Source organism: Lissotriton vulgaris, chromosome 10 (genome assembly GCF_964263255.1).
Source record: "Lissotriton vulgaris chromosome 10, aLisVul1.2, whole genome shotgun sequence".
NCBI classification, from domain to species: Eukaryota; Metazoa; Chordata; class Amphibia; order Caudata; family Salamandridae; genus Lissotriton; species Lissotriton vulgaris.
Window position 1 is genome coordinate 107,722,963 of NC_141698.1, and position 24,766 is coordinate 107,747,728.

At 46.5% G+C, this 24,766-nt stretch overlaps 1 protein-coding gene across 2 annotated transcripts in view; it reads left to right on the forward strand.

The window, feature by feature from the left end:
- Positions 1-24,766, forward strand: part of LOC147684768 (kinesin-like protein KIF19) — a 1,367,439-nt gene that overhangs the window by 1,196,719 nt on the left and 145,954 nt on the right. For both annotated transcript variants that reach the window (XM_086940625.1, XM_086940626.1), the window contains exon 19: positions 1,773-1,935. In XM_086940625.1, coding sequence (XP_086796751.1) covers positions 1,773-1,935 — 163 coding nt within the window. The remainder of the gene's footprint in view (positions 1-1,772; positions 1,936-24,766) is intronic.

Sequence of the window (24,766 nt, forward strand, 5' to 3'; positions counted from 1 at the left end):
CTCTGTTAGGGGGAGAGCTGTGGGTCCCAGTGCCGTATTGGCTGAAGTTCGGGTCCCAAAATGAGGTGGATTGGTTGTATGTAGCCTATTGCTTGCTTCAAAGCTATTGAGTCTAATATTCACTGCCATGCTAACATTGATTACCAAGGGTTCCAAGCTTGACAACTAGGAATGGTTCAAGCATGTTGATCTATGAAAGTGTGGCAGACTAGAGAGACTCGCGGTGAAACTTACAGGGCTTAAAGATCGTTTTATTGATTTTAACACCCTCCTTCTTTGTAATGAGCTTCGATAATAAGGAAGGGGGCTCACAGTTTCTGTCTTCTCCGGAGTACGACGAGTTTTCCGGGCCTCCAGGCTTCGCTTTCTCCACTCCAGGGTGCTTGGGATATAAACTGCCGACTTTCAAGTATTTCGGGAACCCAAAAGAAAGAGAAATGAACTGACTTCAGTAGGGTGTTCAATATTTACAAAGTGCAAGGGAACGGGTTGTGAGGAGTCACTCGGTACACATTAGCGTAAATACAGGAAGCGGGTGAGGTGCTGTCAGTGTTCAGGGTAGGGAGTGACAGGAACGTACGCGAGGTGACTCAGGGAGGTTTAAAGCCCTTTTTGCCCGCCCACGCCGATTTACGTGAACGTACCTGTGTAAGACACATTTCCCTTGAAGCGTGGCTGGGCGATGTGTCGTGTCGTTGGCCTCCTGGCTTCTCTGGTACCTCAACGGCGTCGGCTCTCGCTTCTCCTACGCTTCGTCCGCGGTCACTCTTCGCTCTCTCCTTCACGCTTTCAGCTTCCTCTCCTCCAGGTGTAGAACACACCCGTGTCTCGGTGTTTCTGGGATTTTCTTCGTCTCCGGGCTCCGCGTCACAAAAGGGGGCAGGGCTCCGTCCAAACTCTGCCCAGTTAAAGAAACAATGTTCACTTTCGTCGTCTAGCACAAACATAGTTGTCTTCACTTGATCCCAGGTTTCCGGTTGCTGTATAGAGAGAGGGGAGAGAGTTGAACTCATGCCTGCCTCGGGTCCTGGATGTCTCACCCTGTTACAGACAGATACGAATGCTAGACAGCAGACGTTACAGGTAAGTAATACATTTTCTTTCTCTCCTCTTTGCAAGTCTCAAAGGAATGCATTAGTGGTGTGTGACCTCAGTAGAAGTCACAAACCATTGAAATATCCCCTCATGTTAGGATGGTAAAATTCCTAATGGGGAGCTGTCCAACCTTCCTTTGGGATTGGTGTTAAGTGGCATCATAGAGAGGATGCAGTCGTCCAGGGCACCAATATATTCCTAAACAGCAAGCATTTTTAAAGGAGCTTAATGGACACAGGCTGCTTTTAAAAAACATAAAAACCTGTTTGGCATTGCAAATACAGATATGGTGGCCTGCTGTACCTTGCAGGCCACCGTCCCTGCATTTGCAGTCTTTCACGGATGTTTGCAAAATGACATCCACCTACTATCCATTTGGAAGTTTGTTTTCTGACCCCCGGCAAAGGAGGAATTTGCAATGTGACTTATTAGTACATAGGTTGCTTAGCAAAATACAGCCCCATTCACAAACACATCAGTATGCAGTTTGACTCCCTAGTTTGCAAAAATGACTACATTGGGTCATAAATTAACTCACTGTATTGGAGAACTAGGTAACTACCCAGTGTCTTAGGGAACATTGTAAATGTGTAGATTTCACTACATATTTTGTGAGATATGAAGAGGTGTTCAATGGACCCTGAACATTGAATAACTATGTCTTCTATCCCTAAAAGGAAAAGCCCAAGAATATGCCCCTCCGTAAAATGGACAGTGTTTCTAATCTAAGACTCCCGCATCCTACCCAGCCAATGAAACTCTTTTTACGATCAACAGCCATGAGCAATCTATCTCGCAGTGCCCCGTCTGCCACGAAGGTCAAGTTCCCTGTCAGCAAAGGTAAGCGGTTTAAGCTTTATTATATTATTAATGAATACTATGTTGTTCTGCTCTTCCTCCTTCCCATGTGATTGGCACTACCTGGGTCAGCAGGCAAGACTGGAAAAATCTCTGAAAAAAGATTCTCTTTGAAGGTTTTGCAGACTATTTTCTTTTTTCAAAATGACAACCATAAAATGCCAAGCCATGATGTCAAATGCCTTCTCTATATCGATAAGTAGTATTAATGCTGGAATTTGCCATTTAAAGCTGTCTATACAGAGTAAAACCATTTTGATCAGTGTGGATTAGGTGATCAGCACATGATGCAATTCTGTTTCAACAGTTTTGGCGGAAATGTTATTGCCAATATTTAGTGTCATTGGCCTATAAGAGGTTGGATCGATAGCAGATTAGCAAGGCTTAAGAAGGCCAAATAAAAAAAACCACTCGAGTCTAAACGATGGAAGTAGTCTCATCCCAGCAGGCAAATGATTTAATAGATTGGTTACAGAATTTAACTCAGCAATGGTCCAATACATTTCAACATCCATCTCCACAAGTTTTGCAATTTGAAACACTATGAACTACCTCCTCTATCTCATCTGGTGTGAAAGCATGTGAAAGAGGAAAAGCCTTGACTTCAGAGAGATGTGGAACCTCCAAAGCTCCCAAAAACATATTAATTTCTTCAAGCAAGACTGAAGAATGAGCTTAATATATTCCTGATAATGTGCTCTGAATGTTTCCTTGATAGTACTGGAACTCCGCTTACTTTACTTATAGTAGAATTATGAATTGACCCACTTGTAATTCTATTGTCTTTTGACTTCATTGACCATGATAAGATTGTATATTTGCAAACTCTCCCTTTTATATATGCTGCCTTTCTGTGTGCTGCTTTGCTGTTTCTGTATTTGGCCTTTACATGTACCTCTTCCTAGCTTTTCCTTAAGTCTTGTGGCCTGGTATTGAGATGTTCTTGTTCTAAATTCCTCAGTTCAGCCTTAACCCCTTGGCTGCTAAGCAGATTTCCCTTCTGTGCTGAAATTTTCAGAATGCCATTGTTCATGACGAGCTGAGCTCGTCATGAGCATCGAAGGGGAATATTGTGTTGCTTTATTTTAATGCTATTATCGATAAAGATGCAATAGCTTCATTAGGCAAGGAATAATAGACCTCCCATATCATTGTTCTCTCCATTGAGCCTGAGTTTTCTTCAAAGAATCTTGCTATAGATATAATAATTAGCTACAAGAGGTTTAATCTAATAATAATTACTTTTTAAATCGCCACCAAGGAGCTCTAGATGCTTCTGCCACCCATGATGCTAATTTTGGATTAACTAGAGCAAAATCAGTAAAACAGACTGGAATACAATCCACAATGCAACCAGTTCATGTACTGGAACTAAAAAAAACTATTTGAAAAGTTGTTTAAACTAGCAGAAAAAAACACATATAATTCAGAATGCCATGGTTTTATAATCAGTGCTCAATGCTTGCAAATCCTGGCCTTTTTTTGGTTTACTTAGTGTTCTTCTGGGGTTAAACGTGTGATAATTTGCTGACTCCGTTAACGTGAAATTGCCTCCTATAAGTATCATTCCAAGAAGTGGTGATATGGCCAAGCTTATAGAATATAGTGGCTGAGGACTAGCCAAGCTAGGGCTATAACAAACTAACCATAGTGTATTCCTCATTCTCAGACTCAAATAAAACCACAACCAAACCATCTAGCTGATCTAGGATCGAAAGAACACATCAACCAAAGATAAAAGATTACCCTTTCTTGAAGGGATACTGAGGCAAAGAACAAAAAGAATGTTGTATGCAAGGGGGTTTCAGCTTAATAGGGCAGTTATTCTGAAAATGGGTCTCCAAGAGGAGGACTACAACTGGAATTTCCATCCCAGCTCATGTGTTTAATACGCAGTATTTGTAAGGGTCTTCAGCTAAGATAACAATTCTGTTAGGGCCAGGTGTGATAAGCTGGGTTTCTGTTGCAGTAAACCCCCCACTTTTTGCACTTGATGCACTTTGGCTTGATGTGCCATGGGTCCCTGCCAATCAGGTGCCCTGGGCCTGTGTTCTTTCCCCAAACCTGTACCTTTTACCCCCAATTGGCACCTCTCTGGCCACCTGTCAGTCCATTGTAAAAGGCACCAAGGGCACTGTGGCAGGGAAGGCCTCTAAGGGCTGCAGCACTTGTTGTTCCACCTTTAGAGGCCCCGTACCTTTACACACACACAAAGCCATTGCAAGCTGTGTGTTTTGGCACAGGACAAAGTGAAGAGTCAACATGGCACCCTGTGTGCTATGCCTACAACCCACTGCCTGGCATAGGTCAGCCACCCCTCGAGCTGGGTGGACTATACCAGTGGTGAGGGTTCATGTGCATGAGCCCTGTACCCCTAAGTGTCTAGACTTATTCCTATACATATTAAGTGCAGTAATGCCATTAAGAGTATATGGTGCTGGGAGTTTGTCATTACAAACTCCACAGCACCATAATGGCTTTACTGAAAATGGGGAAGTTTGGTATCAAACTTCCCAGCAAATTAAACCCCCACTGATGCCAGTGTGGGATTTAATGAAAATGCGGGAAAAGAAGGGAATCGTAGAGAGGGCCCCTGAAAAAATACCAGCCTCTGCTGGGTTCCCTCACTGGTACACACCAGCCTCCCACCACAAGGCATGTTTCTGGCCCCTTTGGTGGGAGCGTTCGCTCCCTGAGCCTAGAAACAAAGCCTTTCCTGGGAGGAGGTGATCACACCTCCCCAGGCCAGGAACAACCATCTGTAACAGGGGAGCTTCAAAGGCTTTGCAGCCATTGTAATGCAACTCCCTGCATCTCCTGCTATCAGGGGTAGGCCCCCCTCCTGTCTCCTCTCCTTTTCGGCGGGAAGATAGGTGGGAAAACTAAGCCAGCCCAGAAGGTGTGCCCACCTCTACCAACACACCCCTCAGGTGGGGTAGGCGAGGTGAAGCCCACTCTTCAGTGCCCGCCATCTTGGAGATGGCAGGTACTCCAAAATCAGGATTGGGGATTGTGCTCACTCCCCCATGTGTAGTCACCCTAAGGCCAGTAGCCCATTGGCTTATGACCTCAAAACCCCTAAAATGCCCCTAAATACAGTATTTAGGGGGCAGCCCTGAACCAAGAAGACAGACAAGACAAGAAACCAGAAGAAGAAAAGAAGAAGAAGGACCAAACAGCCGTGCCGAAGCTAACAAGAGGAGGACACCCACTGACTTGGCCCCAGCCCTACTGGCCTGTCTCCTCCTCAAACCTGCTCCAGCGAAATCCTGGTGTGTCCGGCAGCCAGCAACCTTAAGAAACCCGGAGGACCTGCCTGCCTTCAATCCCGAAGACGTTGTCTCCTGTGAAAACCGGATTTGTTCACCCACAGACTCCAGCTCCGCATGGATCCACGAGTCTGCATCACTCTGCACCCGACGCCCATGGCCTGAGTTTGAGTAGCCCAACACCACAAGGAGGTCCCCCTGGTGATCCAGATCTGAGATCCAGTGATCCCTGACCTACTTCAAGCCTCTTGTCGACATCTGTAGCCTTAAAGCGGAAGGTCCCCCCAACCACGACCAGGGGCAGGTAAGAAGATCTGGCACTAAAAGGCACCTCTGCACCCGACGCTCCATGGCCTTGGGTGGCCTAACCGACGGTGCCTAACCAAACCCCACAGCATCCCAACTTACCTCTCCAAGTGGTGGTCACACGCAGAAGACATTCGTCCCTGAGCCTGCAGTGCTTTCGCAAACCGGAGAAACCATTGAAAGCTACAGGGCGCCAGACGCAAAATCAGAACTCTGCACCGGCCACCCCAGTGCCACTGAGGGTGCACCTTTTGCGCTGGCTTGAACCCTAATTTGCCCTGAGCTTACGTCCAGGAGCTTTGCTCCCACAACCCAGTGGTCTGCCCGTCAGCAGCCACCAACCGGAGGCCCTCTATCCCCGATTGGATAACATTGGGCCTCAGCACTCTGCACCCGGCCGCCCTAGTGCCGCTGAGGGTGTAACAAGAGTGCATCCATGACCCTGGGGGACCCCTGAGTCTAACCCCAGAATACCAACTCCCACAACAAAATGCTTAACTGTTAACCAATAGCACTATTTTCCTCCATAGGATAACATTGACTGTTTTTCTATGAAAAGTTTATAAGTGTTGAGTTGGAAAATCTAAGAAATCCTTTTAAAATTGTACTAAATTCCAAAAATACTTTTACTCACTTGTTTACAGGAAATGTCCCAGTGCAGTACCAGGTATACTGCACTGTGTAATAAAAGTAATCTGCAAAGTAATCTACTGGTCATTTTAATAAAAAAGCCTATACAAAGTATATGCACTGTATTTCCAAAGCATTGCATTTTCAGTAACAGTACTTTAATCAAAACAAAGTGCATATACAATTGCAATCCAAACTGTGTTACAACTGCATTACTACTGTAAAGTATTTCTTGCTTACCTGTGCCAGGCTTGCTTTGTTCTAGAAAATGAAATAACTAAAAGAATATTTTTATACCAAAACAATTGGTCTGAAGTTCAGTCTTTGAGTGTGTGAAGTCATTTTCTGAGTGAGTGTGTACAACAAATGCTTAAAACTGTCCTCTGATAAAGCCTTACTGCTCAACCACACTACCACAAATAGCGAGTAAGGTGCTATTCTACTTTTACCTCTGCCTACCTTTGGGGTTCCACTGGACTCTGTGCACACTATACCACTGTAAGTATATACAGAGCCAGCGTACTACATCAGTGTTGTAAAAGCTTCCATAGGTATGCAACAGGATGTCCTGTCTCTCTGATCCTCTTCACTTTGTTCATTAAACCTTTAGCATCTCCATTTACGCAGGTATCTTAATCCAGATACCTATGGAAGGTTATTCCAAATTGAAGGTATACGTTAATGACATAGCGTTATGTCTCTTTGTTGATCAATCAGAATTTCAAGGTGTACAGGAGCATTTGTGATAGAGACTTCTTCACATTCCTCACCTTTTGAATAATCCCCAGGCATCAGACTGAATCCAGAAACTTTTCAGAAGTACATAAGCACACCTGTAGGTGGCGCCATGTGCCTCTGCACTGACACCGTTTCACTCAAAAAATTACATGTGGGGCTTATATAGAGCCACTCCTGTGCACTGACATCAGGATCTTTTATAGAATCACATGCTTGAATAATTCCCGTCATCGAGCTGGGAGTCCTACGGTATATGCATTGTATTGATATACATATATATAAAATGAGCAGTACAATGTTAAAGATACACATAATAGCTTTAACAGTCATAGCAGTAGCCTAGCCACACCAGTATAAAACACCCAAACTCAGCCAAGCACAGTATTCACCTCTCCTCATCCAGGCTAGCAAGGTTAGATTTCTAACGCACATCATGTGCTAAGGTAGTTTCTTTGAGCACTGCTTACTCAGTCTGATCTGTAGTTACATAATATTTAGAATTTACAGACATATTCACTTATCAAACTATGTCTGAAGTTACCAAGAAGGGCCTTTTTAGGCTCTTTGTGGAATTGGTGGTAAAAAGAGACTTATCCAGTATTGGGGTATCTTTCATAGATTCACATGCCTGAATCATTCCCTGTCGCCGAGGCGGGAGTGCCACGGTATATAAAAAAGCAGTGCCAAAAGTAAATTACAGTAGTAGGCCCTATGAGAAAGGCCTGAGGCCTAGATTGTAGTAGCCTATCTACCTCATTATGCTAAAAAGACCAAAGTCTTTGTGTCAACCAATCAGCTCACAGCACCCTCTAGAACCCTCTCTGCAGAGCCAGTTCTCCTCAGATTTTCACCGCACGTCGTGTGGAAGGAAGTCTCCCTGAGTCTTTACTCAGTTTCTTCTCTACTTCAGGATGTCTGACAAAAAGGCTTTATTCAAACCTTGCAGAACATGTCAAAAGAAAAGGGTCCATGTTAATGACCAACATAAGGACTGCATTTATTGCCTTTATCCAAAGCATGAGGCAAAAAATTGTAAGTTCTGCCGCACCTTCCCTTCCAAGACCTTAAGGGATAGGGAGGCCAGAGTCCTCTTATGGCTCAAATCCTCTTCAACTGATGATGAAGACAGAGCTTCGACCTCAAGAGGGAGAGCTAGATCGCAGGAGGATTATCCAAGTGAGGGGAGAAAACATGTTAAAACCTCCCACTCCACTTCGGGCTCTTCACAGAGATCTCCATCTTCTCCCCCTGAAGCCCCAGCTCTCAAGGTATCTACAAAGAAAACTGTAAGTAAGACTTATTCTGTCTCCTCACCAGTAACTACCATCTCATCTTCTGCTCCTTCGTCGATGGCTATGATTTCCACCACAGCCCTAACCTCTCCTATCCTGTCTACTAGGATCTCCATTGTGACTAAAAGAACCATCGACGACAATCCGTCGATGACAGTCTCGTCATCGAAGAAGCACTCGTCGACGAAGACACCATCGAAGCCCCCGTCGGCAAAGTCCTCTACGGTACCGTCGACGAGAAGCAAGGTCTGTCGACGATGAGCCCGTCTATGAAGTCGACGACGAGTCCGTCGACGATGGTCCCGTCAATGTTGAGTCCGTCGATGGCGGTCCCGTCAATGTCGAGTCCGTCGACGGTGGTCCCGACGACGTCGACTCCAGCAAGACCAATAGCTGTTGCTTCAGCAAAGCCTCCAACCATTATACAGGCTTTTTCTACGCCGCTTTCGTCTAAAACTTTTCAATTAGTGTCGTACCAGTGGCAAGAAGGTGCTTACATCTCACCACTTACTCCCTCCGATCTCCTAGAGACTTATGCTCATGAAGAGGAGGATGATTTTGAGGATGATGACAATGAAGGAGGTTTTGGGATAGTTCACCATCCTTCCGAATTGAACATTAAGTGCCAGGATGATGAGGAGGATTATGACTAATCTGAACATTACTATCAGGAGGACATTGTAGTGCCTCACCAGACAGAATACCAAAGACGATCTCGTCCTTCGGAATCCAACCATCTGCCACCGAGTCTTATTCAGGATTTACAGGCCATGCTGGCAGACTATAAACAACGTTTTCCGCCGCAGCAGGTTGTGCCTCCACCCCAACCTGCAGTTCCGGTTCCTCAGCCTGAGATTCTACCACCTAGGTCTCCGGTATTGGAACTTCCACGGATGGTAGTTTGGTCTGCCCTGTTCCCATGATGCACTGGGCCAGGGAAAGACTGATTTGCATATAGCCAGGTTCTGAGCTGGGATGGTGCAGTGAGATAAATAACGGTGGTGGATCAAGCCCTGATCTTTGGACTGGGTAAGAGTGGTCTGCTTAATTCAGACACTCTGTTCATCACCACCCCCTTTTCTGAATCGTTTTTGGCCACTATAGGTGTGGCAGGGTATACTCAGACATGAGTCCCTTTCTCACTGCACCATCAGGATTCAAGCAAGCCGGGCCGAAGACGGCTGAAATGCCAGAAACCGGTCCCCGGTAGCTTGTCTCCTTTCTGGTGAAGAATTGGCTTGGTAGTTTAGTCTGCCCTGTTCCCATGATGCACTGGGCCAGGGACAGACTGATTTGCATAAAGCCAGGTTCTGAGCTGGGATGGTGCAGTGAGATAAATACCGGTGATGGATCAAGCCCTGATCTTTGGACTGGGTTAGAGTGGTCTGCTTAATTCAGACACTCTGTTCATCACCACCCCCTTTTCTGAATCGTTTTTGGCCACTATAGGTGTGGCAGGGTATACTCAGACATGAGTCCCTTTCTCACTGCACCATCAGGATTCAAGCAAGCCGGGCCGAAGACGGCTGAAATGCCAGAAACCGGTCCCCGGTAGCTTGTCTCCTTTCTGGTGAAGAATTGGCTTGGTAGTTTAGTCTGCCCTGTTCCCATGATGCACTGGGCCAGGGACAGACTGATTTGCATATAGCCAGGTTCTGAGCTGGGATGGTGCAGTGAGATAAATAACGGTTGTTAGAACCGGCTGTCTCTAGTTGGCAGAGGTATGCACTTCTGACAAGTAGGGACACACCTTTTCTAGTCAGGGCAAGGGGATCACACCCTTTGATAACCCCTGCTCACCCCCTTGGTAGCTTGGCAGAGCAGACAGGCTTATCTCAGAGGCTGTGTGTTAAGCATTTATGACCACATACAGTAATAAAGTGAATACACTACAAAGGGACACGACACAGTAGTATTATAAAAATAAGTATTTTTATATAAGGCTTAGCACAAGACCAGATAACGACAAAAAAAGGTACACAATCTTAATAAATACTCTGGGAAGGAAAAAATAGTTCAAGGTAGTTTCTTCTTTAGCACAAAGTCTTTCAAAGCAAATCTTCTTCTTGGAAACACAGTTCTTAGCAACAGGGTAACCCACACGGGGCCTACACGACGTCGAGGCAAAATTAATCCAAAGGTTCGGCGTCGACCGCGAGGAGCGCTACGTCGAGCCCGGAGTCACACGGACTCCCAACAACACAGTACCTTTGGAAAATGAAGCACACGATGATCAGCGGCGTCGAGTAATCCGGCGTCGCGTCTTCGGTGTCGATCAGGCCTCAGCAGGCGTCGTCGTCGATGATGCGGTTGCACAGAGTGAGCAGCGCTCACGGCGTCGAGAGGGCACGAGGGCGATGCGATCAGCAGCGGTGCAGACACGAGGTCCTTTGGAGCTGGAGCCGAACTCACTACTCACTGGCGTTGCTGCTGGCGTCGATCGGGCCCGGCGGCCGGCGTCGAGGAAGCGGGACACTTGAGCCGTCACTCACGGTGTCGAGCTGGATTCGGCGACGTCCGTCGGCGTCGAGGTTGCTGGCTCTTTCAGAGGTGCTGGATTCACAGGTTCCAGCAAATAGCACTTGTAGCAGATGAAGTCCTTTAGCCCTGTGACTTCAGCAGGAGACTGGCACTCTTCCAGTCCTTGGAGATTTTCTTAGCAAGCGTGAGAGTACACACACAGTTCCTCTCTCCTGGTTCCTTGGCAAAAATAAAGAAGCACTGCAGGATTCCCCCAGCAAACAGCACTCTGGCAGAAGGGGTAGGCAAGTCCTCAGATCAGCAGGCCTCTTGTCCTTGGTTACAGGGTTCCTTGTCAGAAGTGATCTAAATTCTTGGTTCAGGGGTCCTTCTCTTATACCCCTTTTCGGCTTTGATCCCTTTGTCCATGCAGGGGAATTTCCCAACATCCTGGGTCTGTTGTGGGTGGAGCCAGGCAGTAGCACCTGGCCTATTCACTGAGCAGGGCTGGGTCCTCAGACGCCCAGCAGGAGGTGGAGCCAGCATTGACACTGGCAGGAGCAGAGCTATTGGCCTCCTGGCAGGAGGTGGGGCTAGGATCGTCCATGGCAGGCACAGAGCCATCAGCCGCTTGGCAGGAGGTGGAGCCAGCATTGTATAAGGCAGGGCAGGCTATCAGCAACTACTCTCCCCCTACTCTCAACGCAAATGTCCCACTCATCCCACACTGACTCATCCAGACCTGTGGAGCCACCCAGCTCCTGTCACACACATGCAAGACCAGCAGAAACCAGATATGGTTAGACAAGAAAATAGACACTTTCTAACAGTGCTATTTTCAAACCCAGAGTCCAAAAACCATACACACCAACGGATGCGTAATTAAACCCCGAGTTCAGGGATACCAAACTCGACATTGCACCATGCTCCCCGAGCCAGCTAGGATCATAGCATTAATAATCCCGGCGGCCCATTCTAATCAATGGAGAGCAGGCTACCTCGCAATAGTGAAGAACGAAGATGGCGGTAATTCACTATTAGGACATGCTAACTTGGTCAGGCGTGTCCTACCTTATACGTACAATGCACCCTGCCCGCGGGCCTACCATAGGGGTGACTAACATGAAGTCAAGGGAAGGTTTGAGGGGCTGGCAAGTAGGTATACTTGCGCAGCCTGCGTGACAGCACTAGGCTGCACGTGGGTCTCGCAATGACCGACCCGTAGACATTCTTTTACGAGGCCGCTCCTGTGGGTGGCACAACACGTGCTGCAAGCCCACGAGCGGCATTTGTATTTACAAGCCCCGGCACTCCTGGTGCACTAGACTAGGGACTGACAGTAAACCAAATAAGCCAAACATGGATACAATAGATACATCAATTTAACCTAGGGAGCACTTGCGCTATGGCACTGATCAGCAGTGGCACGGCGCCCAAAGCATATACCAGCAAAACATAGTAAAACAGTGGAGGCAACAGAAAAAATGGAGGAGAGACTCAAGCCAATGATGTCAGGTCTAACAACGGTGATGGATCAAGCCCTGATCTTTGGACTGGGTAAGAGTGGTCTGCTTAATTCAGACACTCTGTTCATCACCACCCCCTTTTCTGAATCGTTTTTGGCCACTATAGGTGTGGCAGGGTATACTCAGACATGAGTCCCTTTCTCACTGCACCATCAGGATTCAGGCAAGCCGGGCCAAAGACGGCTGAAATGCCAGAAACCGGTCCCCGGTAGCTTGTCTCCTTTCTGGTGAAGAATTGGCTTGGTAGTTTAGTCTGCCCTGTTCCCATGATGCACTGGGCCAGGGACAGACTGATTTGCATATAGCCAGGTTCTGAGCTGGGATGGTGCAGTGAGATAAATAACGGTGGTGGATCAAGCCCTGATCTTTGGACTGGGTAAGAGTGGTCTGCTTAATTCAGACACTCTGTTCATCACCACCCCCTTTTCTGAATCGTTTTTGGCCACTATAGGTGTGGCAGGGTATACTCAGACATGAGTCCCTTTCTCACTGCACCATCAGGATTCAAGCAAGCCGGGCCGAAGACGGCTGAAATGCCAGAAACCGGTCCCCGGTAGCTTGTCTCCTTTCTGGTGAAGAATTGGCTTGGTAGTTTAGTCTACCCTGTTCCCATGATGCACTGGGCCAGGGACAGACTGATTTGCATATAGCCCGGTTCTGAGCTGGGATGGTGCAGTGAGATAAATAACGGTGATGGATCAAGCCCTGATCTTTGGACTGGTTAAGAGTGGTCTGCTTAATTCAGACACTCTGTTCATCACCACCCCCGTTTCTGAATCGTTTTTGGCCACTATAGGTGTGGCAGGGTATACTCAGACATGAGTCCCTTTCTCACTGCACCATCAGGATTCAAGCAAGCCGGGCCGAAGATGGTTGAAATGCCAGAAACCGGTCCCCGGTAGCTTGTCTCCTTTCTGGTGAAGAATTGGCTTGGTAGTTTAGTCTGCCCTGTTCCCATGATGCACTGGGCCAGGGACAGACTGATTTGCATATAGCCCGGTTCTGAGCTGGGATGGTGCAGTGAGATAAATAACGGTGATGGATCAAGCCCTGATCTTTGGACTGGGTAAGAGTGGTCTGCTTAATTCAGACACTCTGTTCATCACCACCCCCTTTTCTGAATCGTTTTTGGCCACTATAGGTGTGGCAGGGTATACTCAGACATGAGTCCCTTTCTCACTGCACCATCAGGATTCAAGCAAGCCGGGCTGAAGACGGCTGAAATGCCAGAAACCGGTCCCCGGTAGCTTGTCTCCTTTCTGGTGAAGAATTGGCTTGGTAGTTTAGTCTGCCCTGTTCCCATGATGCACTGGGCCAGGGACAGACTGATTTGCATATAGCCAGGTTCTGAGCTGGGATGGTGCAGTGAGATAAATAACGGTGATGGATCAAGCCCTGATCTTTGGACTGGGTAAGAGTGGTCTGCTTAATTCAGACACTCTGTTCATCACCACCCTCTTTTCTGAATCGTTTTTGGCCACTATAGGTGTGGCAGGGTATACTCAGACATGAGTCCCTTTCTCACTGCACCATCAGGATTCAAGCAAGCCGGGCCGAAGACGGCTGAAATGCCAGAAACCGGTCCCTGGTAGCTTGTCTCCTATCTGGTGAAGAATTGGCTTGGTAGTTTAGTCTGCCCTGTTCCCATGATGCACTGGGCCAGGGACAGACTGATTTGCATATAGCCAGGTTCTGAGCTGGGATGGTGCAGTGAGATAAATAACGGTGATGGATCAAGCCCTGATCTTTGGACTGGGTAAGAGTGGTCTGCTTAATTCAGACACTCTTTTCATCACCACCCCCTTTTCTGAACCCTCTCAAAAGTCCTTCATGCCTCATCGGTAACCCGTGGCCGGATTCGGTCATCTCGCAGGCTGTGCAACAAAGATCCAAAAACCCAGCCATCCCCATCACTACACCACCAGATAAGGAGGGGCGTCGTTTGGACCCTATCGGTAAAAACATTTCTACCATGGCTGCTGCCTCCATCAGAGCTGCAAATTCTTTGGCGATTATAGGGCGCTATGATCGCCAAATGTGGTCCGAGATGGCTGGTATGATTAATCTAATTCCAGAAGATAAAAGGCAGGAGGCACGCAAGATCTTAATGGAGGGGGAACGTTCAGCCGCAGAAACCATCGACTGTGCTTTGGATATTGCAAATACAAAGTTAAGACAACTGGCAGGAGCTACGGTTCTCAGATGACAGGGCTGGCTGAAGGCTACCACCTTTAGGCCCGAGGTCCAACTAAAGATCTTGGACATGGCTTATGTTGGAGAGTCTCTGTGAGAAGTTGGCCTGGTATATAATGCTCACTAATTCTAGTGATCACTTTGTACCATGCCAAGCAACCCTTATGATGATTGGTTGTAATTCAACCTTGTAGACCAGTTATCCTAGTGGTAACGTGGACAAAGCAGTCTTAGGCTAAACTCTGAAAGGCATGTGAAGCCAGCTGTATTATCATACACAACCCCCTTGAATACCAAATGAAAGGGACACCACACAGATATATATTGAAAATATATATTGATTTATTAACTATAAAATCCCCTGGACTCTTTATGAGCACAGAAGCACAAGCGTTAAATCACAAGACAGTTTAAAATACACAAAAGTTGCACAATATGGATGAGCCCTAGGGGCCACCTAAACCATATACTAAGAAAGTGGTATAAGAGATGCCAATCGGAAAGGAAACAGGCCTAGGGCCTTGGGAATCTCTGGAGCTATTCGAGACTAGCAGTGACTAAGTCGGGAAAGGCCCGCGGGACTCGGGTGCAGTGTCTAAAGTGCACGCACTTTTCAATGTAAAGTCTATGGTGCGTAAAAAGTACAAAGTTAGTTAGTTCGGAACCTTCACAGTGACCTAGAACGCTGAAACTTAAGACACAGGCCCTTGAGATGTGTACCAGTGTAGGAACACCGGCGGAGCTGAGTTACCTCACCCACAGGAAGCGGGTGCACAGGGTCGAAGTAGTGTCGGGTTTCGTCACGCTGGTCGATGGTGCTTGGAGCTGAAGATGCTGCAGGCGGCTCGATGTGAAGAGTTCCGGTGGATCCAAGGGTGGATCTGAAGTTGTGAAGACCTGAAAGCAGAGGGGACAATGTTCAAAGTCACTAGCCAGTGACTACCGTGGAACCAGATTGGAACCAGGCGATGTCGGGTGCAAACAGGCGTTGAGGTGTAGCTTCTCTCTACAGCCACGTGGACACCGGGGGTTGAGGACGTCCAGGAGTCGGTCACGAGCTGTCCCACGCAGGCTTCTCGCTGTTGGCGGTGTCGGCGACCTGATCGGAGCAAACAGGCCTTGGCTAATGCAAGCCACGCAGGAATCAAAAGATGCTTAATACTCGGACCAGCAAGGTCAGAGCGAGTGCTCCTTTTCACAGGAGCTTGGGCAAGTCTGGAGCAACCAGACCCGTGGTGGAGTTTGTCGGTTTCGTCGCCAAGATGGCCGCTGACCACGTGGCTAGTGGCCGGGATGGCGCGTCGAGTGGCACAATGCAAAAGGGCCCCACGCAGATCGTGGAGATGCTGGGGGGCTGATCTTCGGTGCAAAGGCTGCTCGGTGGTGGGGGTTCTCAGTCCCTAAAGCACAACGTCGAGGATGCCTCGGTTGCTGCGCAGTTAGCTTTTCGAGTGTCTTCCAAGAGGTCCGGTCCCACGTCGCTCGGTGCCTCCATGGGTCCCTTCTTTGCAGGGACTGTGGATCGGGCTCTGAGAAGTCTGGGAGTCTGGGTCTTGTCAGGCTCTGGGCTCGGGCTCCGGCGGGAGGCAGCGGCAAAGCAGACATCGAGTTGCTGGTTGGTGCCTGTGTTCACAGGGTGGCCACTCCTAGGCCACAAGGGAGATTCTCTTCAGTCTTCTGAGCAGCAGAATGTCGAAGTCCAGTCTTCTTCTTTATTTCAAGTTGATTCAGGATGAGCTGCTGTGCAATGGCACTGCTCCCACTCTTATTCCCAATCTGAGGGGTGGATCACCTACTAGGTCCCTCCTCTGGGAGGAACCAGGAAGGGGGGCAGTTACACCCCCTTTCCTTTGTCCAGCTCCTTGCCAGGCCTGGGTCTGGAAAGTCCCAGGACCGGTTTGGACTGGCTTATGCACGGGGACACCTTGTGTGCCCCGGGCATGTCTGATTCTATTCAGCCCTGTCCTACCCAATACACAAAACCCTGTCTGGGGTGGTGCTCCCACCTCCCAAGGCAGGAAACCCTTTGTCCAGGCCACAATTTGCCGAGTTTCGGTCAGCAGCAGGAGGCCAGACTCGTGTCTGTGGTGGCAGCATCCATTTTGTGATGCTGAGGCTCTGGTTAACTTCAACCGGGGTTAAGGCTACATACATGTCGTGTCCCTCTAGAAGGGTGGAATGCTATCCCCGTCGACAGAACTGTCGAGGGGATAGTATTCCAATTCGTATGACACCTTACTCGACATGTTTTGATAAAGCCAAACCAAAGATAGCATATAACCGCGAGGATTATAATGCACTTAAGAGTATATGGTATGGCAATATCCCGGAACAGCTTAGGGAGTGGTTCCCGACAGCTGCAGACAGGCTCAGCTCATGCTAGAGCACCATCTCACATATTTCCAAGCACTCTGCCTCCAGGATTGATGAGGCCTTCCATAGGAGTGGCTGATAGGAACATATGTGTCCAGTTTAGGGTTAGGCACAGGCATACTGTACCTAAGTAAGAGGTGATTACACCAACTTACCCCAGCTGAGTGATCAGCCAGTTGTGTCAAATATGGAGGCCAGGCCAGGGGTGGCATAATACATGCTGCAGCCCCTGGTAGGCCTTGGAAACACCTATGCCCTGGGTACCTAGGGTACACTGTTACAGGGGCCAATAAGGTGAACCAGTTCCAATTCGTAATGCACCTAAAGTGCATTGGCAGTAATTTAGAGAGAGAACAGCAGGCTGTGGGTCTGATTAGCAGGCCCACAGCCACATTAAGTCATAAACCAGTGAAGCAAAAAGCAAAAATTTGGGGTGACCATAGGATAGCAGACCCTACTCTCCTACAGTCTCTATTTGGGAAACACATCGACGAGGCTCTCCAAGCAATCAAATAGGACACTGACACCGCAAGATCCCTAGGTTCATTACAGTATAAGAGAGGATCTTTTAGAGGTGCTAGAGGACGTGGATACTCCTCTAGAGGAAGCTACTACCAACAAGGCAGACAATATCAGCCTCAGTACCGGCAAAATTATCAGTCTTCTTATCGCCAATCCGGAACAGCTAGTTTCTCTCACCAAGGCGGACGAAAGCGCACAAACAATCAAGGGCAAGACACTCACAGAAAACAGTGAGATCAGCCAGGCGCCAACCTTATTTCCTTCCCTCCCTGTGGTCGGGAAGATATCTGCCTTTCAAAAACAGTGGCAGCAGATTACATCCGATCAGAGGGTGCTGGACTTAGTTCAACATGGACACACCCTGGAGTTTGTCGCAAAGCCACCAATAACTCCGCCCAGAGGTCCCCCTCCCCCTCGTGTTCACTTATTGTTCAAAGAAATTCACTCAATGCTCCTCAAGAACGCTATAGAAAAAGTCCCAGTTCATCAGAGACGGACAGACTTCTCTTCCTGTTTTTTCCTCATAAAAAAGAAATCAGGGGAATGGCGACCGATTTTGGACCTGCGCAATCTCAACAGATATCTCAAGAAGCAGGGTTTCTGCATGGTCACTCTTTCAGAAATTTTAAGTTGCCTAAACAAGGGAGATTTTATGGCTTCTTTGGACATGAAAGACGCTTACTTTCACATCCCAATTCACCCAAAACATCGAAAGTATCTCCGTTTCACTGTGGCTGGCACCCATTATCAGTTCAAAGTACTCCCATTTGGCCTCAAGTCTGCTTCAAGGATTTTTACGAAGTGCCTGGCTCCGGTAGCGGCAGCACTGCGCTCGTCAGGGATCCAGGTTTTCCCGTACTTTGACTGACTAGTTAAAGGTCCATCAAAGTGCAGAGTACAGTACGACATAGCAGCATTCTTGTCTCAAGAAAGACAGCTCCGTCTACAGACATTGGCCATAAAACTGTCAAAAAGAAAGTCACTTTCTGTTCGCCTTTTTGCTTCACTTCTGGGAATGTGTTCTTCCGCCATAAATCTCATTCCACTGGCACGTCTCAAAATGCGGCCTCTACAGGAGGAGCTACATCTCCATTGGCAGCAAGCGACCGGTTCCTTCGAGGACATCATCAAAGTCACCCCATGCATAGTAGATGCTCTTCAATGGTGGACGCAACTACACAATCTAAGACAGGGACTCACATTCTTACAAACTCCTCCGGACTTCGTGCTAACAACAGATGCGTCCATGGAGGGCTGGGGAGGGCATCTCCAGGACTTGCAAGTGCAGGGCAAATGGTCCCAGAAATACAGACAATGTCACATCAACAGTCTGGAGTTGAGAGCCATATTTCTATTCCTACAAGCGTTCCTTCCCAGAATCGCAGGGTCTTCAGTCCTGGTCCGAACGGACAATACCACCAGCATGTTTTATGTAAACAAGCAGGGAGGGACAAGATCAGCTACGCTCTCAAAGGAAGCTCAGGAGTTATGGGAATGGCTGACACTGAACAACATAACTCTCAAGGCGGAACATGTCAAAGGCCTCCACAATACCCTAGCAGACAAGCTCAGCATATCCTTGTCGGAGTGCCACGAGTGGGAGCTAGACAACACTCAATTGATCAAGGTGTTTCAGACTTGGGGCCAGCCGACGTTGGACTTGTTTGTGACCCAACAGAACAAGAAATGCTGGTATTACGCCAGCAGATACCCTCAAAAGGGATCAAGAAGGAATGCCCTATCCATGCGAGGGGCAGGGATTTATGCCTACGCCTTTCCTCCGATCCTGTTGATTCCACGAGTGTTGCGCAAAATGAAACAGGAGAGCTGCCGTCTTCTCCTAATTGCTCCCAGATGACCTCGTCAGTATTGATTTCAGGAGCTCATGTTGCTATCGCTGGAACCTCCAATCAAACTTTTCCCGGCTCCAACACTACTGTCACGCAACAGGGGTCAGGTACTTCACCCAGGCCCTCAATCTCTGAAATTGCACGCATGGCTCCTAACTTCCTAGAATTTCAACATCTCCAAATTCTTCAGGATTGCTGGGACATCTTAAAGAAAGCATGAGCCCAGAGCACGTTAAAGACTTATCGTCTCAAATGGAGGCAGTTCTGCTCCTGGTGTACATCAAATGCTTTACACCCTTTTGAAGCTCCAGCAGAAAAAAATCTTCCTTATTTATTACATTTGGCTCGCTCTGGTCTTTCTTTCTCTTCGGTAAAGGTTCATCGTTGATAAAACAGTTCATGAGAGTTCTTTTCCGGACTTATCCTCCGATAAAACCTTCACCACCGGAACGGGATCTCAACACAGTCCTTTCCCAACTGATGAAGCACCGGTTCGAGCCAATTCACAAAGCCGACCTCAATTTTCTGACATGGAAGGTTGCTTTGCTTTTAGCCCTAACTTCTGCCAGAAGAGTGGGAGAAATACAGGCTTTCACTATAAAGGAACCTTTCTTACATTTCTCGCAAGAGTATGTCACTCTTCAAACTAATCTAACTTTCATACCCAAAGTGCCTTCTCAGTTCCACTAAACGAACCAGTGAAATTGCGAGTTTTCTTCCCAAATCCGACAACTCCGGCAGAAAATGCACTGTATTCTTTGGACATTAAACGATGCTTGAAGTTTTATCTTCAAAGAACAAAAAGCTTCAGGAAATCAGATCAGTTGTTCTTGGCTTATGGCCAAGCTACACTGGGGAAAGTGGTCACTAAAGCCACAATTTCCAGGTGGATAGCCTCTGCGATCCATTTTTGCCACATCAAATCCAACCGACCATTACAAAGTACTGTCAGGTCGCACTCTACAAGAGCTGTAGCAGCGTCCACAGCATTGTTTTCAGGAGTGACGCTAGAGAATATTTGCTGTGCTGTGACATGGAAGAATGTCCACACGTTTACAAGACATTACTGCCTTCAATCGGCAAATCAACATGATGCGGCAGTTGATCAAGCACTTTTACGTCACTTGTTTCCATAAGAATAGATTCAGGTAACCAATGTTTTATTCATCTTATAATGAGTCTATGACTTTCAATATTTCTGTAAAGGTTAAAGATGTATATGTTTTACAAATAACTTGCTTCTTTTGTAGTGATATTACTTTTCCTGTTTAATATTATATGACTGCTCTTTGGCATTTAGACATGTTTTTTCATTAGTAATGTATTTACTTCACAATTGTTGGTTGTTAAACATGCGTTTATAGGAGAGTATCACAATAAGTCCCCCACCATCCGCAACAGACGTTGTCTGGCATACTGCTTGCTATTCTGATTCAGGCATGTGAATCTATGAAAGATACCCCAATACTGGATAAGAAAACAAGTTACTTACCTGTAACTTCGGTTATCCAGTATTGGTATCTTTCATAGATTCACATGCACCCACCCTCCTCCCTGGAGAGTCAGTTCTCTAATTTTTGGGATACTCACTCTCACTTGTGCTAACGAAAATCTGAGGAGGACTGGCTCTGCAGAGAGGGTTCTAGAGGGTTGGTTCGAACAAAGACTTTGGTCTTTTTAGCATAATGAGGTAGAAAGGCTACTATAATCTAGGGCTCAGGCCTTTCTCATAGGGCCTACTACTGTAATTTACTTTTGGCACTGCTTTTTTATATACCATGGGACTCCCGCCTCGGCGACGGGGAATGATTCAGGCATGTGAATCTATGAAAGATGCCAAAACTGGATAACCGAAGTTACAGGTAAGTAACTTGTTTTCTTCATTTTGAAGACCCACATAAAGAGTGTATATATTGTCTACATCCAGTTCATAAAGCCAAGGAATGTAAGATTTCTTAAACATTTTCAGCAAAGAACTGAAAGAAAAAGAGGCAAGATTGTTGTTATAGCTACAAAGGTCAAAATCTGAAGATATTCATTCTTCTGAGGAAGAAGGCAAAACCTCTTCAAAATCTCGTAAAATAGCACATTCCCACTTTGGGTGTCATTCAAAGGAAACATCTGAAGGCGAGCCTCAGAGAAAAGCCATTAAAAAACCATAAAGAGAGGAGGTTACTCCCTCAAAATGAGCAGCCAAGGCTGACAAAATCCTGTCTGAAAAGCAACAAAAAATATCTTCTGCATCTTCAAATCCTAAGAAAAAGAAATTGGCTACGGAACCAACAAGGCACTCATCACCTTTGCCAGAACAGAAGGCTGAATCTTTATTGCTAACAACAACATTAATGTCACAAGATTCTGTTGCATTTTCACCCATTTATGGCTTTTTTCAAGCCAGTGGCTTCTGTATGATCTGTGTCGCATCCTAAGTATTTCTTTGAGTGCATCAGAGCTTTGAAGAGGTTTAGCATGTGGATCGTGCTCTAGTTCACAATTCACATTTTGTATTCTTCGAATGCTATTTCCTTGTGAGTTTTTCCTTTGGGGTAAAGAACAGCGTCTAGTATAAACATGATTTTATTACCCCAATACAGTCAATAACGACCCATGCTGTATACCTATCCGTGCTCCACATTGTGGGGGCAGTGTACTTATCCCTGCTCCACGCCGTGGTGCGGTATTTTGGCATCGGTTGTGTTTGGGCCATCTTGCCTCAAGTGATCTTAAATTGGTACATTCACCCTTCCAGTGAATGTTCTTGGTATATGTAGTTCTTTTCTTCTAACAAATCACATATACTGTTGTGGGGGTGGCATCCCGTTCCTCCTTCTTCCCTGTTTTCTTGGGGCGTTGTAATTTTGTTTTACCAAATCTCTAATTTCAGTGATGTTATGTGTGATAAGATATGGAACATGCATATTACTATGTGTTGCTGTGTTTCTTGTATTGTCTTGAATCATAGGTATTGTAGGTGCCTGTCTGTTGTTGACAAGGCTGTACCTCTATTAAACTGCACTTTATGTGAACCCCTTTGTGCTACATCATCTATATGCCCCTGCGTTCTTACAGTATTCATTGGCTGTTAGAATTCCATGAAGGGATGGGCCAATAAGAGTATCTGCTGATACACTTCAGTATATGTTCCAGGCATGTGTGCTCTAGAAACTCTTGCTTTGCACACTCCTGCCATTTAGGGCTGGGACAGGATGTTGTAAGTTGTAAGTCTATATCTATATGTATATATTTATGTCTATATATACATCTTTTGTGTCATTGATTGATTGTGGACGCTTCATATTCTCCACACTTTATTAATCATGACAAAGGGGTGTTGTCCATATTTCCTTTGGGAAATGGGTTTTGAAGGGCCTATTAGGTTTCCAATAGGAAATCTCTTTTTATGTTTCTTATTGTCAGAAGCAGCAGAGATTATGTGTCTTTTATCAGGCATTTGACCCTTTTGGTCCTCCAGTTTTCTTTTCCCTTTTTTAGGGTAAACAGGTTACGTCTGTCCTCTGCCAGAGGATGCTTTAAGCTGAAGGATAACTCTTAAAGCCATTTTTTACTTTTCCCTTCAAGGACCAATTTTCTTGGGCATGTACATTTGCTTTTATTTATATGCTCCATGACAGAAGTCGTAGATTCTATTAAGAGACAAGCGCTTGATTTACAATTCCACGTGATTTTCTTGGGCTTGTACAGTTGCTTTTATTTGTATGCTCTATGACAGAAGTCATAGGTTCTATTAAGGGCCAGCTCTTGTTTTTCTATCTCTTATGCTGTTGTTCAGTCATTAGTTGACCGCCTAGTTTTCCTTGAGAACATTTGTGGGATTAGTTTGCAGACCCTCCTCCAGTGGGGTATAGCCATGCCATGTAATTCAAAGATAAGGAATCTGCAGCTAGTTGTCTCGATCAGATATAAAAGTTACTTACCTTTGGTAACGCTATACCTGGTAGAAAGACCGTACAGCCGCAGATTCCTTAATGCCCTTCCCATCCTCCCGCTCTGCAAACGACCTTGAGGTAAGGCTTATACCCTTTCACCGATGAGCTGATATACCAGTGACCACTATCTCAATCTATTTTGGGACTAAACAAATCGCTTCACCTGGTCACTTTGCTTTTGTTTAGATTTGGCAATAACATCTATTTCCAAATGTGTGTGGGTTGTAGAGTAGTGGGGTTGTGTTCTCCCTCTTTTTCCTCTGGATGACACACCACTAAGGGGCAAATTCCGATCTTGCTCGGAAGGTCCCCGAACGTTAAACGCCTGTAAAAATTATGAGCCGTATGCTTGTTCTACTCCCGACTCGTACAGCTGTACGAGCGAGCAAGTATGATGCGAGAAACGCTAAATCGCTGACCGAATTGTTTCCGGGTCCGAACCACTCTGTACACCTTGTCCGTAAGCAATGGAGGCAAATTACGACCAAGCCAGTACGATGCACGCGTCGGACAGCGGGATCAAGCCGAAGTTTCCGGCTCTCAAAATGTTCGGGAAGTTGCCTTTGGGAGTCTGCGTCGGACCCCGTCACCCGCAGCCTTACAACTTGGACACAGGGGGAGACCCAAGGGTCTCCCCAACACAGGCATGTACGGTGTGGATGGCACCGACGCTTACCCACTGTAGGGGGCACCCTTGTGCGAGACGTACCCATTCAGTCAATGGGAGCCCATGTACGCATCGTATGGCTGGCTCTCATTGACTTCTTTGGGAGCCCGACCTATCCGAGTCAGCAGCATGTGGCCGCATCGTACTCGCTCGGTCAGACTGCAGGAGTCCGGCTCGGTCGGAAGAGCTTTCCGACCCAGATCGGAATCGGCCCCTAAGTAGTATTAATATCTATGAAGTCTTCTTGCTATCTTCATATATTTACATTACTGGTGTCAATTATCATGTAATGGTATGATTTAACACACAACTGTGTGTTGTTGTAGGTTTTGTTGGCTTTTGCCATACCTTTTCTTACCATTGCGAGATAGTTTATAAGGTGCAAAGTCTTTTCCCTATTATAGGGTTTATTCAACATGGCATAGAGTTTCATGTAGCCCTGTGTTCGTTGATTTGTTTGAAGGTGTTATTTAAAGTCCATGTCTGGTATTAATATACCATTTATTTTGTTTTCTTTATTAATCTTTCAAAGATTTTGATCTTTTTTAGCACACTGTTTCCACATCCAGTTTCTGTAGTGGCTCCGCATTCTGGCGCAGAAGGATTTCCCAGAATAAACTGACAGCCGCATGCCAGAAAGGACATATATGGCTCCACTGATGTCATGTCCAGAGACTACGTCATCGTGGAGTTGTACGACGCCCTCCCCTGCCACGCAGAGGTACTGCTGAAAAATTTCCGGATCCATACTGGTGCCTGGAGAGAATTCAAAGTTAAGGAATCTGCGGCTAGACTGTGTCTCTACTAGATGTAGCATTACCAAAGGTAAGTAACTTTACACCAGTAACAACAAAAGAAAATAATTGCTTTTTATATGATTTCCAGGAGCCTATGGAAAAAACTGTCAAATCAATCCCTATAATAGATCATATTTGGGATGAAGTCAGTAAGATTATGAAGACATCAGCAACAACTGCGGCTGTAATTCCACAGCTGGATAAAAATATAAGGCTCCAGATAAAACCCCTGTATGCCTACTT